General features: G+C 35.6%; 1 protein-coding gene across 1 annotated transcript in view; it reads left to right on the forward strand.

Moving 5' to 3' along the window:
- The window catches only part of CNOT2 (CCR4-NOT transcription complex subunit 2), an 85,399-nt gene that overhangs the window by 54,320 nt on the left and 14,412 nt on the right, over nt 1–16,667 (forward strand). Inside the window, exons 3-7 of the mRNA XM_066319170.1 lie at nt 7,013–7,079; nt 10,351–10,498; nt 11,057–11,239; nt 13,613–13,692; nt 14,843–14,968. Of these exons, the coding sequence (XP_066175267.1) occupies nt 7,013–7,079; nt 10,351–10,498; nt 11,057–11,239; nt 13,613–13,692; nt 14,843–14,968 (604 nt within the window). The remainder of the gene's footprint in view (nt 1–7,012; nt 7,080–10,350; nt 10,499–11,056; nt 11,240–13,612; nt 13,693–14,842; nt 14,969–16,667) is intronic.

Below are 16,667 nucleotides of genomic sequence, written 5' to 3' on the forward strand. Positions count from 1 at the left end.
TGAATAATCACATGCATGCTGAGCTAAGTAGGGAAGAGGAACAGAGCATGAATGCTCTGTCTGGGAATTTTTCTGCATTTGGTCAGTGCATTATAACCAGGTCAGTAATCCTTTGGCAAAGAAATTAGGTGTTTTAGTAAGTAGAAAGTACTATTACTTTCAGAGTGGAGAACTGGTTAAGAAAATAGTTTTAACCTTTTGCTGGCAACAAGTGGGATTGCTGTAATATAAATTGATAAGATGATGCACTGGGCGCTCACAAAACAATTGCAGAGCTTTCTTGTGGTTACTTTCGCCAACTTAATTGAGCTGTCTGTGCACTCAGCAAAATAATTTTCAGTACACGGATACCTGTATTTTTATTTGGATAGAGTGACATGGTAGAAGTTGGTAACTCAAGATACATTTAAGAATTCCCATGAAACCTCCTTGTGCCAGGAGCAGTTGTAGCATTCACACTAATGCTGGTTGGCTGAATAGAGATACCTAACTTATAATTGCCTGAATAGTTTCGAGCCATTTGTGGAGTGAGAAAAAAACGTGTTTTTTGAGAAGGAAATAGATTAATGTCTTAATTATAAATGGCAAATGAGTATTTTCACATGCATTACTTTGCACAGAAACATTCTTGTAGATTTGACTGAATAGTGAGCTGGTTGGCACTGCATGCTTTGTGAAACACATGACTTAGGCTTCACTCTTTGAAGTGTGAGTTAAAAAGCAACAGAGTTACTTTTCACCTTCCAGAAGAGTGATTAAACATTCCTTGCAGGTATTACTGAGTACACAATAAGGTTTTTTAAAAAAAACAAACAAACAACCATCAAAAGAATAAAAACAAAAACCCCTAATGGCAACAAACAAACTTTAAATATATGAAAATTGCAATGCCACTGATAATGGCAAAAGTGGCAAAGTAGTTGGAAGGACTTGCAGGGAATGAGATTAGTAACAATTGAAGGAAATTAGTGTTTTAATGCAGTTCCCTTTCAGAGCCTATTTTTCTGCCTATAGTGTGCATTTTCATGAGAAGCTTATGAACAGTATACTGAAAGAACAAAAAGTTTCAAAATACGCCCTTTACTGTGTCACCTATAAGCTTGCACCTGAATGGATTTATCAAACTAATTTTACTTAGAGACAAAAGTGGTTTTTTTATACTGTTTCACACAGTATGCAAATATGTATCTGAAAAATACATATCTGAATATAAGTTAGTTCATATCCCTTTACGATTTGGAATTACGTCACAAGGAAATTAATTTTATCGTTGATGACTAGTATAATTTTCACTATGATTGTGTTTGTATTTAGGCTTTTTATAGAATAATTGAATGGCTGTGGTAGGTGTTCTATACTTTTCTTTGCTTCACTTCATCTAGAAGCTTTATTTTACTGCATCTCCACTTCACAATGTCTAATAATTTTTGTATTTCAGCTCTAGCTTTTGAAGTAGAGCCTTTAACTAGATTAATTCCATGCATAAAATCATGTACATTTTCTAGAAGGGGAAGGTTATAGTTTCTTGCCCAGTAACTCAGTTTATTGAACATACTGTTTTGTCATATTGATGGTTTATAAGCTCAGTGGTGGGCATTTTGTTTGGTTTTTGGTTTTTTGTATGCAGCAGGTTATTTAGTTGGTATGAAATACTTGCTTTGTTTTCCTAGTTCTGAATTGCTTTGGTATTTTTTATAGCATCTTTCAGTGAGCTTTCAGTAGTCATTTGGCTCATTGATAAACTGTACTATCAAACAATGCCTCTGCACAGGCAGAATTTGTTTTTACTTGGATAGCCATGTTAACCTCACAGTAATAATGTCATTGTCATTCAAAAGCAGCATCTTGTCTCTGAGATGTTAAGATATTGCTACCATCAGCAGTGTGGTCCTACCTCCTTGTGCGCTCTCTCAGTGCTGCTGAAGGCAGAAGATCACAACCAACCAGAAGTTATGAAATATAAATAAAATTTTATTCAGTATTTTATTTTACAGTATTGTATTTGGGTTTATATTTCACAAATTATTTCCATCAGTAATAATTTTCACTGGCAGATAATGCCCTGTATTTATATGTGTATACAAGTTTTTCACTGATTTATGGTTCAGAGATTTGGAAATACTTTCTTGTAACATGGGAATTTTGTGAGTGCTGTATTCAAAGGTGGTGTAAAGAGGAAGACTAATAGCACTACTAAAAAATTGTCAAGAGTCTAGAAAAATATTTTTTTTATCTGCTCTTTGTTGACTTGTTTTGCTACTCTTTTTTACGTCACTGTAACACTTTCTTCTTTTGAGACTGTGGGTCAGATGTTGTTATTAAATAGTGCAGCACAGATGACAGATACCAGAAATAAACTAGTGTAAATACAAAATGATGCTGATGTTTGCATCTGTGAGAAACCATAATTTATCAGGATATTATTCGCAAACTCACCTATTCTAACACATTTTGCTTCTAGGAGTTGACATTGTAGTGCCAAATCAATATATTTTAGATACAGCTTTCCTCAAGTTTAAGAAGGTAGCTTTGGGCTATAACTACATAATGTAGCAGCCTTTAAAGAATTGCTTTACTGAGGTCTGCTGCCGGGGCACTGATGGTGGCAGGCAGCTGTCCCCACAGTGAGCTGGGGCTTTGCTTGGAAGAGGCAGGATGGTGCAGTGCATGGGGAGGCAGGAACCTGTTTGGCCAGAGCTGCTGCTGGAGTTCCCTCCCACCACCTTCCCTCTGCTCTCAGGAAGGCTGCAGCCTGTGTTCTCCACTCTCCCAATAGGGTTGTAAAGTGCAGTGTTTTCTTCTCAGTTCTGGCAAATTTAAGCATTACCTGATGCTGGGGGTTTTGGGGGATTTGTTGAGATTCTTAAATGAACTTTCTGCGGTAAACTGATCAAGAGTAATGAAAACAGTTACAGTAAAATCTCTCCACGCTAGGGATAGGAAATTGTCTGATAGCCCCTTGCAGTTTATTGATTTTTGGTGTGGACTAGTCCAGAAAAATTGAGCCATCTGCTTGGCTCATCAGTTGCTTTGAGTTTAGATTCATAATCTTCCATGATCAAAATTGCACTGTCACAGACTTGTGAATAAAATTATGTCCATGTTGTAAGTTGAGTGTCATGAATTCAGTCTTTCAGCCTGCCACTGAGTATTGGTCTTTCCTGTATCCTGGCAAAATAAAGTGCAGCCTTCATGTTACATAAGGTCTTTCTTGCTCAGTAGTCCCCCTGTCCCATGGGAGAGGCAAGTCTGAAGCCTCCTCTGTCTCCTAATAACAACATGGGGAAAGCTAATTGAAAAAACAATCTACCTAGTTCTGTAATAGAACTTTGGAAAAGAAGCAGAAATCCCATGCTGGGTTTTATGGCTGTTAACCACTAGCAAATTGGTTCAGGTTGTTAGAACTATAATTTTGAGGTTTTTTTCCCTAAGATTCTAACATAATTGGGTAAAGCTTAATAGGTCTTAACAACTGGAAGAGGCTTTAGTCACCTTAGGACTTGATCTGCTTTGGTTTTTATTAAGGTTATGGCTTTTGGCTGTTGTAGACAAAAAGATACTCAAGTGACTTCCAGTCACAGTTGCAAGTATGGTCTTGGAGAGTTACATTTTCTGTGTGATGTAGCAGGTAGCCCAGTCAGATGAAATAATGACTGCGAAATGCCAGAAGAAATGTTTTTAGTATTACTGATACCATTCATCTTGAATCTTCATTGTCTTTGCTAGACCAAGTTTGAGTAGACTATAATCGTGACTCAGAGGCTTTGAATGCAAGTCAAGGTTCTGGTAGTATAGATTAAAGTTTTGCTGAATTTAATTTTTGTTGTTGATCTAAATTGTATGGAAATAAGTAAAAAAAAGACAATTTTAAACTGTTCCTTACTTAGATATGATGGAAAAAGTTTAATAAAGTAGAGATGGATTTAATAAAAATAGTATATGATTATTATAGAGATGGATATAATAATATGGATTAATAATAGTATGGATATAATAATATGGATATTATTATAGAGATGGATATAATAATAATAAGTGAGATACCCATACAGCTTATTCCTAGTCCATAAGATTTGAGGAATGCTGCATTTAATCTGCCTGGAATAGATCTGCAGAATTTTTTTATTGATTTTTTTTTTTTCTTGAGGCTTGTCATCGTTGATATTTTAGGTATGTTATGACATTAAATTATCAGACTTAGTGATTTTAATGCATGGCCTTTATTATGGTTTTCTGTAAAAGTTTCTCTACAAGTCATTTTGCAATTAACTTTTCATGTAAAAGAAAGTTGCACAATAGTTGTGACCTACTTTACAGTGTTTCAAAAGAAAATCCTCTTTCTAATAAGCAGTGTTCAATAAATATTATTTGTTACTGCTTTAAACTGAATTTTAAAAATCAAGTAGTGCTCAATTGTATAAGAGGTGGGATTCTTTTTTCTCTCTTTCAAGTAATCTACTGCTTCTTAGGGTTTTTTTTTAATTATGGAGGCTTTTTTACTCCAGAATAGCATTTTAAATAAAAGATTTTATGCTGAGGTCTGTACCATCTTCTTATTACATCACATGCCATCACAGCAATTTTTTAGTTCCCTTAGCAGCTGTGCCTATGGGATATTCTTTTTTGGCTTAACTGTTTTGCTTATCTGTCCCGAAGGTGGTAGTACTTTTTAAAGTGATGTTTCTAGCACGTCTCACGTGTTGACTTTTATTTTTGAGCTTGTGTGCCTACATCATTGTCTCAGAAGGTGTCTTATAACTTTCTGCCTTTCATTTTTTCCCGTAGAATTGCAATTTTTCCTACCTTGGAACATGTTCTAGAATTTTGCAAGTTGTCAGATCTAAATTTTTTTAACCTCACCATTTTACTTTGTCTTTCCTTTCTTAAAAACTACTGTGTCAGCTTGTTTTATCAGTGTTTAATGAGCATCAATTTGTTATGTTGGTGGGGGGGTAAAATTGAAATCTTGTCTCCCAAGTGTCCCTACTACAGTATGCTTTGGTTCACGTTGCAGGGCAATATTAGTGTGAGTGAATTTTATTCCTTCTGAATGCAAACAGGCTGGAAGAGATGCTCCAGCAACTCAGTAATGGGCATCTAGTCCATGGCAGTCAGGTGTTTTAGTTAGGAAAACGTACAGGAGCTGGTGGGCCCCCGTAAACAACTTTTATTTTACAAATGTACTTCCCTCTGGCTGCATCACTTGGTGATGAAGATAGGGCCTGTGAACCTGGTTATATGAGTGCTGAGCTGAAGCCACTGGGTGTTACTTAAAATGGGTTTTTGTTCACAGTGAGTTCTTTACTAAGAAAGAAGATCTTGTCTTGCTATTTCAGATCTTTTTGTATACTAGCGTGGATGTTTGTTCCTGTAGTTGCTAACTATCAAATACCTGTACTTTGTTCTTAATATGTGTGAGTAAAATGTGTGCTGAGTTTGGTTTGGATATATTTTCTGATAGTCTACAGGAATTGCCTGTTGTAATTTCTTTTTTCATGTGTTCTGTATATATTAAAGAAAAAATCATAAATACTTTGTGACTTACAGATATGGATGCTGCTTTTGATACTTAGTGACTTACCCTGCATGTATGCTTTCTCATTTCTACCATCTGGCTTTGGCCCTAGTACAGAAAACTAGGATATTCAGTTTATAAGGTTTGTTTGAATTTTACATCTGCCTAGATGATATCAACAAAGCAATTTGCAGTTCATCACAGTAAAAGAATTTTGATTTGAATTCTTTGCTCTCACATGGAAAAACCTTGAAATTGCCTTATGTCTAAGAATCCAGACATTCCTTTCTTTGAAGCCATCCTAAAATTCAGTCCAAGTCCAGACTAATTCACTAAACAAGCAGCAATTTGCTATTTGCTAGAAGTAGCATGTTCTGTTGTGGATGGTGTGATTAGGTCAACTAATAACTCTTCTTGCTCCAGGGGGACAATCAGCTGTATGTAGTGTTGATGAACAGCTAATCAACAAAAAGTGTACAGGGATGGGTATTCCAATATTTAACTTCCCTTAAGATTGCAATGGGGTTTTTTCCAAGTGTTTAGATTATATGTCCTGTTTCTCAAATTTATTAATATTTTACATTTCTTCAGAAGCATGGAGAACAGTTTATTCTTTTCCTCTTAGAAAAATGACGGGAAACTGGTGTCATATGCCTACATTAGTTGTCTTCTTTCTGGGGTATGCAACCGCAAATCTCCATCTTGCTTCATACAGGGTGATGGGGGGGGGGGTATGTTTGGTTTTTTTTGGGTTGTTTTTCGTGATTTTGGTGTTGGTTTAGTTTTTTGTTTGTTTTTAGTTCTTACTCTTCCCAAGAGTCTCTGTAGTTTGTCACATTTCTGGTGTGTTGTCTGAAAGTTGATAAAGAAGGGTTTAATGGAAATACTTGGTAATATATGATTTCTCTAAAGTGGGCATGGTAGAGCAGGAGATCTGCTTCCTACATTTGTAGGTCCTGTTCATATCTGTGTACAAGCATGAGGCTAGCTCTTAGGGCAGTATATTATAATTTGAACATTGGAATCTTACCTGAAGATCCTGTCTGTTCATATATACCTGCTGCTCCCTATCCACTCATATTGTAAATGGTAATACAGAACTCATTTGTTGAGCAGGAAAGGGTCTGGTTGTATGAGGTATGTTTTGTAGAGGAAAAATGTCTCTGATTTAAGTACATGAGTATTTCTTTTTTCTGTAATGATGGGTCTTCTAGCTGCAAGGATAAAAAATGTGGAAACTTTTAGATCTTCTGTGCACTTCCTTGCAAGTAAAGTCTGTGTTTATACAGGTGAAGTCATAAATTTTTGTTGATTTGTAATATACTGTTACAGTTGTTACTCTGCAGATATTTTGGGGAGTTTCTAAAATTTTTCATGACTTTGAACAAGTTTTTAGTTGATTTGGTTTTCTTGGCGTAACATAGTGTTGTAAACTTCCAGAGCAAGATAGCACAATATCTTTGTCTTTAATAACCTCTTATTCTTCTTACATTTTAGATGCTGGCATCACCATCAACATCAGGTCAGCTGTCTCAGTTTGGGGCAAGTTTATACGGGCAACAAAGTAAGAATTCTTTTTATTAATAATATGTTTATTTTATGCTAAATATATTACAGTTTGACAGTCTGGAACATGCAGATGGCTTTGTTTTTTGGTCATTGTAAAAATGACAGTATGTCTCTTTATGTACAATTATTTTAAGATACACTTTTTGCTTTGCTTAGTATGCATTTTTACAATATTTAGTGTGCAAAATGTCATATTGTCACTTTATAACCCCTCAATATCCAAATACAATCATACTACAAAAATGTCCTGTGATTTAACAGGCTCTCTGAAGGAAAACGCAAAGAAAGAAAGCCGAGTCAAAATGAGCCTAGTTCAGAAAACTATGTAAGGAATAGAAGGATTTTATACCTTAAGTACAACTGATACTTCATGCTCTACAGGAGCACAATAAATCTTTTGTACATGCTTGGTAACTTGCACTTGGCAAAGAGCTATGCCATGAAGATTATTGCTTTCTGCTTGACTATGTTTTTTCTTTCTGGTACCTTAACGATTTCATGTTTCTGCCAGTCACATGGACACCATTGCAACAGAAGAGCTATAGAGCAACAGTCATGGTGTAATATTAGCTTAAGGACCAAGCATTGAGAACTGAACCTCCTGGTAACTGGGAGGTGCACTCAGTCTCTCAGAATATCTGAGTTAGATACAGTTCCACAAATAAAACTGGTTGTGAATATCATCTCTCCTGTGTCAGTGTATGCTTTTAAATGTTTCCTGCTGTGTGGCTAAGTGAATCTGACTCAGATTGCAAGAAAAAATGTCTTCAGAGTACTTTAGAGAGTCTGGACTTTTTTATCTGGACAAACTGAAAGCTTGGTTTGCTAGATGCACGGCCTTCTCAACTTCTTTCGGCTTTCTTCAAAAAGTTTAAAAAAAATACAGTGGAATTTGGAGGGGGCGTTTGTTTTTTGGTGGCAGTATTTTTTTGTATTTTTTTTTTCTTATCGCTGTGACTGTTGATGAGTGACCCTGTAATATAAACTGCCATTTTATTATACTACTGAGATTTGTATGAGCAGCATGTAGCCAGTCTGAGAGTCATGTTTGGCTCTTGTCTTTTAGGTGCTGATTCTGGCAATGTTGTACCTTTCAGACTTCACTGTATACAGATACTGAAATAGTTTATTCATTTTGTTTATCACAGTTATTTGTCGTTTAATTTTTAAGGTCATCTTTTTTATCAACTTGGTTTTTCATTCAGTTGATTGCTGTGCCTAGGAGGTAATCTCTGTAACGTGGAGACATACATGCCTAAAACCTTGAAAGTACATAATTATCAGGTGTCAGTTTCTACCAGATCTTGAGAAAAAGCGGCAAGAGACTTTTTCATTGAATTCATGGTTATGATTAAAATACTCGTCAGGAAAAACAAAGCTGATAGTGCCTATGCACTTGTAATGATTGGTAGCTATCAGTCATTAAGCAAGATGTCATGTTACAGCATTAATGTAACTTGAACTTGACCAGTAGGAAGGGAATTGACCATTTCATTGGTCTGCCTCCAGCACAGCCCATGTAGATCTTGTCTCAATTAGAAAAGTGGAAAAAGAAAGTGTAAGAAAAAAGGGTTTGTTTTTGGTTTTTTTCTTCTTTCAGTAAATATTTTGACTGCCCCGACTTGCCAGGAATATGATTCTACTTCACTGTAACCCTCATCAATAAAAATCTAGTTTAAAGAAAGCCAATAAGAAGAAATTACCATCAGTCTAAAACTAGCTTTGCTAAAACACATGCTTGCACAAAATTAAGTTGAATATCCTAATTGTGTTTTTTTTGGTGTGCTGTATCTAGTTGGAAAGTGTATGTATTTTTTCTTTACTGTTTTATTTTTAAAGTACCGTATAATTGTTAATCAAAATGAAATATTATTTATAATACATATTTATGCTCATTGAAGTTATTCTGATGCAGCAAATTGCCAAAATATTTACAGTAAACACTTCGATGTAATCAACTTCTAATGAAATGCTAGGGTGCTTGTTACAGGAAGACACTCTACCTCTTAGTCTGAATGTATAGAGATAAATCTGGGTGTTACACACTTGAGTTTTATTGCAGACTCCCTGGATTTGCAAATTTTAGGATGGGACACAGATTGCAGTTCATATAGTGTAAAAGCTGAATGACTGGGAGGTTTCTTCAGACCTTGTCCATGATAATAATTTGAGCATATGCTGTGTCTGTTCTTCACACTCTTAGTATTTAATCATGTCATACACTGGCATATTCAGCTCTTCTGCTGGGGCGTTCTATCATGGAAGAGTGCTGATCGATCAGAATTTTCTTTTGTTTGGTCTGCAAAATAAGGTTTTGAGTTCTGTCAGTCTGCCTCTGCAGCCTCATGCCAAAGCAATGGAAACTGTCACAGCTGTCATTTTTTATAATGCTAAGTTTGTTATTATTGCCATGTTGCACTAAATGACTTTTTCTTGTCTTTGAACATAATTCTGAAACTTCTCAAATGCAGAAAAGTGATGTGAGAATGATGAAAAACTTAATAACATTTTTGGCCATTACCTCACTGAAGTGCTTGCTTTGTTCTGTCACACACAATTGTTTGTGTAGAAAATACTTTTGATCACATTGTTAAAACCGTTCTGTATGTTTTTAAATGCTAAGAGAGGGCTGTTAAAATTCTGCTTGCTTTCTTTTCTGATAAGGTCAAACCTGATCACAGACAGTGAAGCACTGTTGCCATAAAGAAGCAACTTGAACTGTAAAGAGAGAATTGGCCTCAAATGTTGCTTTAGTTGTCCTAAAACCAGTGCTATTGTTAATTAAAGATCCATCACTTTCTTTTTTTTATCAGAGATTTGCTTAATTTTTAGCAAGGCAGGTCAGTGTTCTAAATGCTAGTCAAATACGTACTTATTTAGTCAAAAGTAATTAGCCTATATCTTGAGTGCAGTTACTGATTTTCCTAAAACACTTTTGAGATAATTTGTACGTTTTCATGTTCTTACTGGAAACCTCAAAAAATTCAGCCCTCCATCTACAGTGTATGTCTCAAAGGAAACAAAATTTTGTGACTTCAGAAAAATTCCTTAAAGAGCCTTTCCAAAGTTAAACAGAAATGGGGCTAAATTTGATGATTGAGTTTCTGCTATCCAAACAAGGACTTAGTTTTTGCACTGCACTTTCCCTTCAGTCTTTACACTTTTTTGTACGTTGTCAGCATAAATTGTTTCCATCTATACCTGATGGAGAAGACCTTGTTCCTGATTGCTCTGTATCTCCACCCCTCTGAATTTTTTTTCAATAGGTGCACTAGGCCTTCCAATGAGGGGAATGAGCAACAATACCCCTCAGTTAAATCGCAGCTTATCACAAGGCACTCAGTTACCGAGCCACGTAACGCCAACAACAGGGGTACCAACAATGTCACTTCACACGCCTCCATCTCCGAGCAGGTATTTATCGATAGCCAATATTTCTGCCATTGTGTCTTTCTGCAGAGCTCTTGTTAAATGTTCTGCGTATTTTACGTTTTGATAAATTAAAAAAGAAGAAAAGTAGTTTCTGTGGACCACTGCCTATGTTAGGAAAATAATAGCATAAAAGAGTAAGGATTTACTGTAAGGCAGTATTTTATTTTTGTATGTAAAGGACGAATTGCTGGCAAATTCTGCTTCAGAATGTAAGAGGTTGTTATTTGATTGTACAGTGTAAAATTCACTATGATGTTGTACACTGCATAAGAATATAAACATAGTAGGTCTGAAGTGCTCATTAGAAAAGAGCTGTAACACCTTTTCGTATGTAAAATACTTAAGTATTTAACTAAACCTGATGAAGGACTTGATTAGCATGTAATGGGTCATTTGGTATTTCTGAAGAAATCCAGAACTGCATTAATTATAGAGAGTAAACCAAACACACTGTTTGGTCACTAGGCACAAATTAAGTCGCAACAACTTGCCAAATACTGTTGTACAGATTCATCTCTGTGGATGGTTTTTCTCTTTCAGGGGGATATTGCCTATGAATCCTAGGAATATGATGAACCACTCCCAGGTTGGTCAGGGCATTGGAATTCCCAGCAGGACAAACAGCATGAGCAGTTCAGGGTTAGGCAGCCCCAACAGAAGCTCTCCAAGCATAATATGTATGCCAAAGCAGCAACCCTCTCGACAACCTTTTACTGTGAACAGGTAAGGCTCCTTAACTGGACCATCCCTGTACAGTAATAGACATGTTGCTCTGGAAATGTAGTTTTAATGCACTAGAATAGATCTTGAAACCTGTGTCATGTACTCATGTCTGGGCAATAAACTTTGAGGCTCCTTTTAAATATTCTTGTAATGTCTTTGTGGCCATTAAGCTAAGTTCTCTTTCTGACTGTTGAATTTCTGATGTGTCCGCTTTAAAGTATGTGATGTTTCTCATCTATTCCCAAGTTTATTTTTAAAACATGCCCTGAATTTTCAGCATATGCATTTGCTTTAAAATTGTTCATCTAGGACTTTGGGAAGAAGTAAGGCAAAATTTAAAAACATGATAGTTATTCTGGAAGACTGGTAGACTGATTCAGACACAGTAAGGATCTGGTATTTTACTTCTTTAAATTCTGGAATGATACAGAGAACAGTAGCTTGCCATTTTTTTTAAGGATTTAGTGCTCATTTGGATGCCAAAAGTTTCTCAATTGCTTCTCCTTTTCTAACTCTGGGAAGGATACTAACATCATAAATCCTCAGGCTTTAACTGTGTTATAGTGCTGTGTTCATGCTTCATTCATATTGATAAACTTGTAGTAAGCACAGTCTTAGTTCTAATTATTTAATGTGTGTAGTCACAGCTTAGCATGGCTGACTGCTTTTGAAGCTTGGTTCCATTACCTCATGATCTCTGTGTTCCCAGTTAAATCCTTTTTCTTCCTTCAGGCCCTTCCTTGAAGAGTGACTGTTAGATGGAGCACAAACAAGCTCATGGTGGTCAGGTGCCACCTCTAACCCAATCTAGTATTTTACAAAATAGATAAGGTGAAGACTAACATCACAGTTATCTGAATCTTAATCAGACTGTTTAGTTTAGTAGTTTCACACTGATACATACAGATGCTGTTCTCAAGCACAGCAAGTAGTGATCCACTAATAGCAAATTGTGGTCTTGGAGCATGAAAAGTCTTCATATCTTGCCTCTGAATACGAAGAATTTGCCTTTTCTATCCTGTCTAGTGGCAAGTAGAGCTGATAATTTGAAAAGATTTTAAATTATTTTAGTATTTTAAAGTATTTTTGAAAATTAATATCACAAACAGATAAAATAGTAATATACTTAAAAACTCTGTGTAGAGGACAATGATATTAGATATTGATACATGATTACAAAGTACTTGTTTAAATATCATTCAGCTGTAGGGCAGATAATGAAATCCCTGTGTGTAGGAACATTTGAATTAAAATGCTCATCTTTTCCTGTTTGCATTTCTCACTTTCAATAAGCTACAAGTTTTACAAATTGAGAAGGAAATATCTCTGAAACAATGACTGGCTCTTATTCCAGTTTATTAACCTATGGAAGTATAGTACTAGTACATATCCAATGGTGTTTGGTAATTGAGGTGTTTAACAAAATTTTGGAATTACTCTTGGGGAAAAGAATTTATGGCTTTTACATGTCAGGTGCATGAATTATGTGACTTTCAAGGAGCATTTTCTGTATAGTTGCTTAGTTGGAGCAATGAAAGTTTTTAGGTTAGATTTTTGACCATAAGCGTTTGAAGGTATTTCAGATTTGTAACTGTAAAAAGTTTGCATAGGTAAAATTTCCACTAGGGAACTATTTTGTATTTCTGTTTATGGAGACATCCAAAAGAGCAGCTTCTGTCCGGTTACAGGGGAAAAGTGGATGTTTTGATTTCCCACAGGGCAGATGTTCAGAATTTCACTCAGCTGGGGGTCTACCTTTGGGCCTCTCAACATCTCTGGCTCCCACGGGATGAAATGGGTTATTTGTGAAGGCGACCACAGTAGCCCTATATTTTATTTAGATGTTTTCAAACATTTTTGCTTGACTATATGAAACTTCAGCTCATGTTCTTGTGTGAAAGGGACCATCCCTCTGCTCACAATAGCTCCATTTGTACATGGTCATGATTGCGCACAATAACTGTTCAGCTTATAAATGAGTCAGGACAAACTTGGCCATTTTCATGATTCAGCTTCCCACCTGCCAATGAATGATTACATCTGACTTTTAACTACTGCATTAAATGCTGCTTCATTTTTGTATATGAAATTATTGAGTAATGATCATGTTAGTCATAACTTGTTTGTTGAGAGATGTCTTAATACATAATGACTATTAAAAAAACTAAGCTATTTTGAAGTCCAGTTGACCTGTTTGAGCAGTGCCTGTTGCTGCTGCTCAAGTGCTTTCAGAAAATAATTTAAAATTAAGTTTAGGCTATTATGGGTTGCTTAGGCTTGAAATAACTTCAATTTTTTTCCCCCTTAATATATTCCACTAGAAATACAAAGTATGTATATCCTTTTGTCTGACTTCCTGGATTTTTTTCACAGTATGTCTGGATTTGGGATGAACAGGAATCAGGCATTTGGAATGAATAACTCCTTATCAAGTAACATTTTTAATGGAACAGGTGAGTTTCCTCTCTAATATTGACCTTGAACTACAGTAGAGGTTTTTTTATAAGTCTGATTAAAAATACTTTTTTTTGTTGGAGTGCAGCTTTCTAATAGTTTTCAGATGTTCCAAAGAAATGCTGCACCAAGAGCAGTGCTAGATAACTGGTACTACTTTATAGCAGTGGATTTTAATACTTTTGAAGACAAAGTGAAGTAGTTCTGTAGTATATTTGCTCTATGTCATGTGCCTGTAGATTATACTTATTCTGTTAGAAAAGCAGAATGGCTCTTGTACTTGAAAAGGGTGTTGGAGAAGAAAAGATTTATCCTTATTCTGTGAAAACATTAAGTATGTAAAAACAGTAGAAAAGCATTTTTTTTAATGTCAAACTGCTTTTGAACAGCTGGTTTATCATGTGATCCTTTCAGTCAGTTGTTTAAGTTGCAACTGTTCTCTGGGAATTACTTCTTCACCTGAATTTAATGAACTAGAGTGGGGAAAATATCTTCGTCCATAAATGATTTAGGTTGATGTGTGCTGATGTTTCTGTATGTGGCTGTGTATATGAAGGAACCTGAGGTGCTGGTGATGTCACAAGAGTGGAAGGGTTTGGGCATTCCCTAGGACATTGTGACGTTTTTATAGAGCTACAGCTCTGGCCTCACCTATCTAGCATTTCCTGCTGCAAATCAAAAAGTGTTCCCATGTAACTTGCACTGCATTGGCTTTTCAGCTGCTTCAGCTTTATCTTACCTTATCTAAGGACAATAGAGCTCTTTGATGCTGCTGCTAATATGGGTTATTCTCTCAAATTTCTTCTTGATACTTCTTCAAATTTAGAACACATTAAAAACAAATTTAAATACCTACTCCAGAGCTTTAATTTTGATAGTTTGCCTGTATTTTATGTGTACAGTCTTTAATTCAAGAGGAGTAGACCTTACTAAATGCTATCAACTAGCTGTTGTTTGAAAGCGAACTTCAAACATACTGATGCTTTTTAGGGTAGTCTTGTAACACAAAGGCTGTAGTTACTTATAATAATTACAGAATGAGAAAAAAGATCAGCTTGAAAGAAAATATGTCCTACATTTATCTTGCTCATAATGAAGTCTTTGAAAAAAAATACATTAGGGAGTTAAAAATACCTGTTTTTATTGTAGATGGAAGTGAAAATGTGACAGGACTGGACCTCTCAGATTTTCCAGCACTAGCAGACAGAAACAGAAGGGAAGGAAGTGGCAATCCAACTCCATTAATAAACCCTTTAGCTGGAAGGGCACCCTATGGTAAGACCATACTTTTGAAAGATCTTTGAATGAAATGACATTTGCTTGACTCACCTTTTGCTGTTCATAAGTTAATAGACAGTCTTTTCAAAAATGCCAGACATATGAGATGCTAAGACTAATTTCTCATTTTTAAAAATAAATAATCGATACCTGTGATTGGAGACTCCCTTTCAGAAGTATAAGAACTCACCTGTTTTACTGTCAGTAGAGATTGTTGGGGTTTTTGGTCTGTATGATATGATTGCTCTGAGTCTCTAGAAATTTCTTAGGTAATAGGTTTTATTCAAGTTGCATGTATATAAGAGCTGTTGATGTTTAAGTAGCAAATTGCAGGAATAGTATTTTATTAGTAGAGGTGTTACTGTGAAAAGTTATAACCTGTAAACAGATTGTAAACTTTCACTGTTTATTGATAGTATTTGTTGTTGTACTGTTCAGTGTCACCCTTATGGTGAACATCAGATTTCAAAAAATAACCTGTAAGCATCAATTACTATCATTCAGGTTCCAAGTATATGTCATATAATTCTTGCTGTACAGGTTAAAAAATAATAAAAGGAAAAACCTTTAGTTGGACACAAATCTTATTATTTGGGTCTTGAAAAAATTCAGGTAAGCTTAGGGTGAGGCACAGAACTTTTTCTGTTATTGCTTTAGTAGATTTTGTTACGCATGTTGCATCAGCTACTGTGAAAAGTTGCTTTAATAACCATAAGTTATTTTTGTGACACTTGTCAATTTTTGAACCAAAAATAACCTAGTGTTTTCTAACTATAAATGCAAGTGTTTTTCAGAGATAGCTCCATCTTTAATTGGACAAAATAGATATCACATTATCAAGAGCAAGTAGCCTCATGGATTTGGCATAACCTGAGCCCTCTGCATAAGATAGCTGTGAGAAAGAGTTAAACTTGTTAAATTGAATTGTTAAACACATGAAAAAAGTAAACTTTCCCAGATGAAGACACTCAGAACTCACACTAAGCATGAGTGGAGACTTAATACAGCTAAAGGCTTATGTAAGATTTTGTCTAGTATAGAATGGCTTGGGTTGGAAGGTACCTTAAAGACCATCTAGTTCCAGCTCTGAAAGAAGACGACAGTATGTCTTCTTTGAAGTGAAAGAATGTGAAAAATTGATAGAAGATAGGAGGGAGAGCCACGCAGATGTACTTCCGGCATGGAGCTTGAATTCAGTATTGAACGGCACTGCAGCATAAAAATATCTGTAATTGCTCTTGTGCTTACACTGTTTCCCCATTTTGGTGCTAGCATTGCTATTTGCATGACTGGATGATAAACCACGAAATAAAGTTCTCTGAAGAGCTACCCTGCGCATCTCCTTAGTGCAGCAGATATGTATGGAGGTAGAAGCAATCAAAAAACGGAAATGTGAAATACATTGGATGTTGTCTTCCAGCACAAAATATGGAGAACGCTTTTGGTTGTGGACAAGAAAGTGAAGGTTTGAAACACAGCAGAGGCCTGCTTTCCTCATGCTTAGTTATTCAGGAAAATTATACTTCAAATAACTTTTAGATGGAATAGGAGTATCCATTAAAGTTTATTCATTATCAATTTTATTCATCCAGTGGAAGAAATTGTAATAACTCTGGATGAAAAAGCTGAACAACAGAAACAAGACAAACTCAGTGTTAGCTTTTTTTCTTAAATAAAGGAACTTTGATCTCTAATT

This window comes from Sylvia atricapilla, chromosome 5 (genome assembly GCF_009819655.1).
Source record: "Sylvia atricapilla isolate bSylAtr1 chromosome 5, bSylAtr1.pri, whole genome shotgun sequence".
Taxonomy (NCBI): domain Eukaryota; kingdom Metazoa; phylum Chordata; class Aves; order Passeriformes; family Sylviidae; genus Sylvia; species Sylvia atricapilla.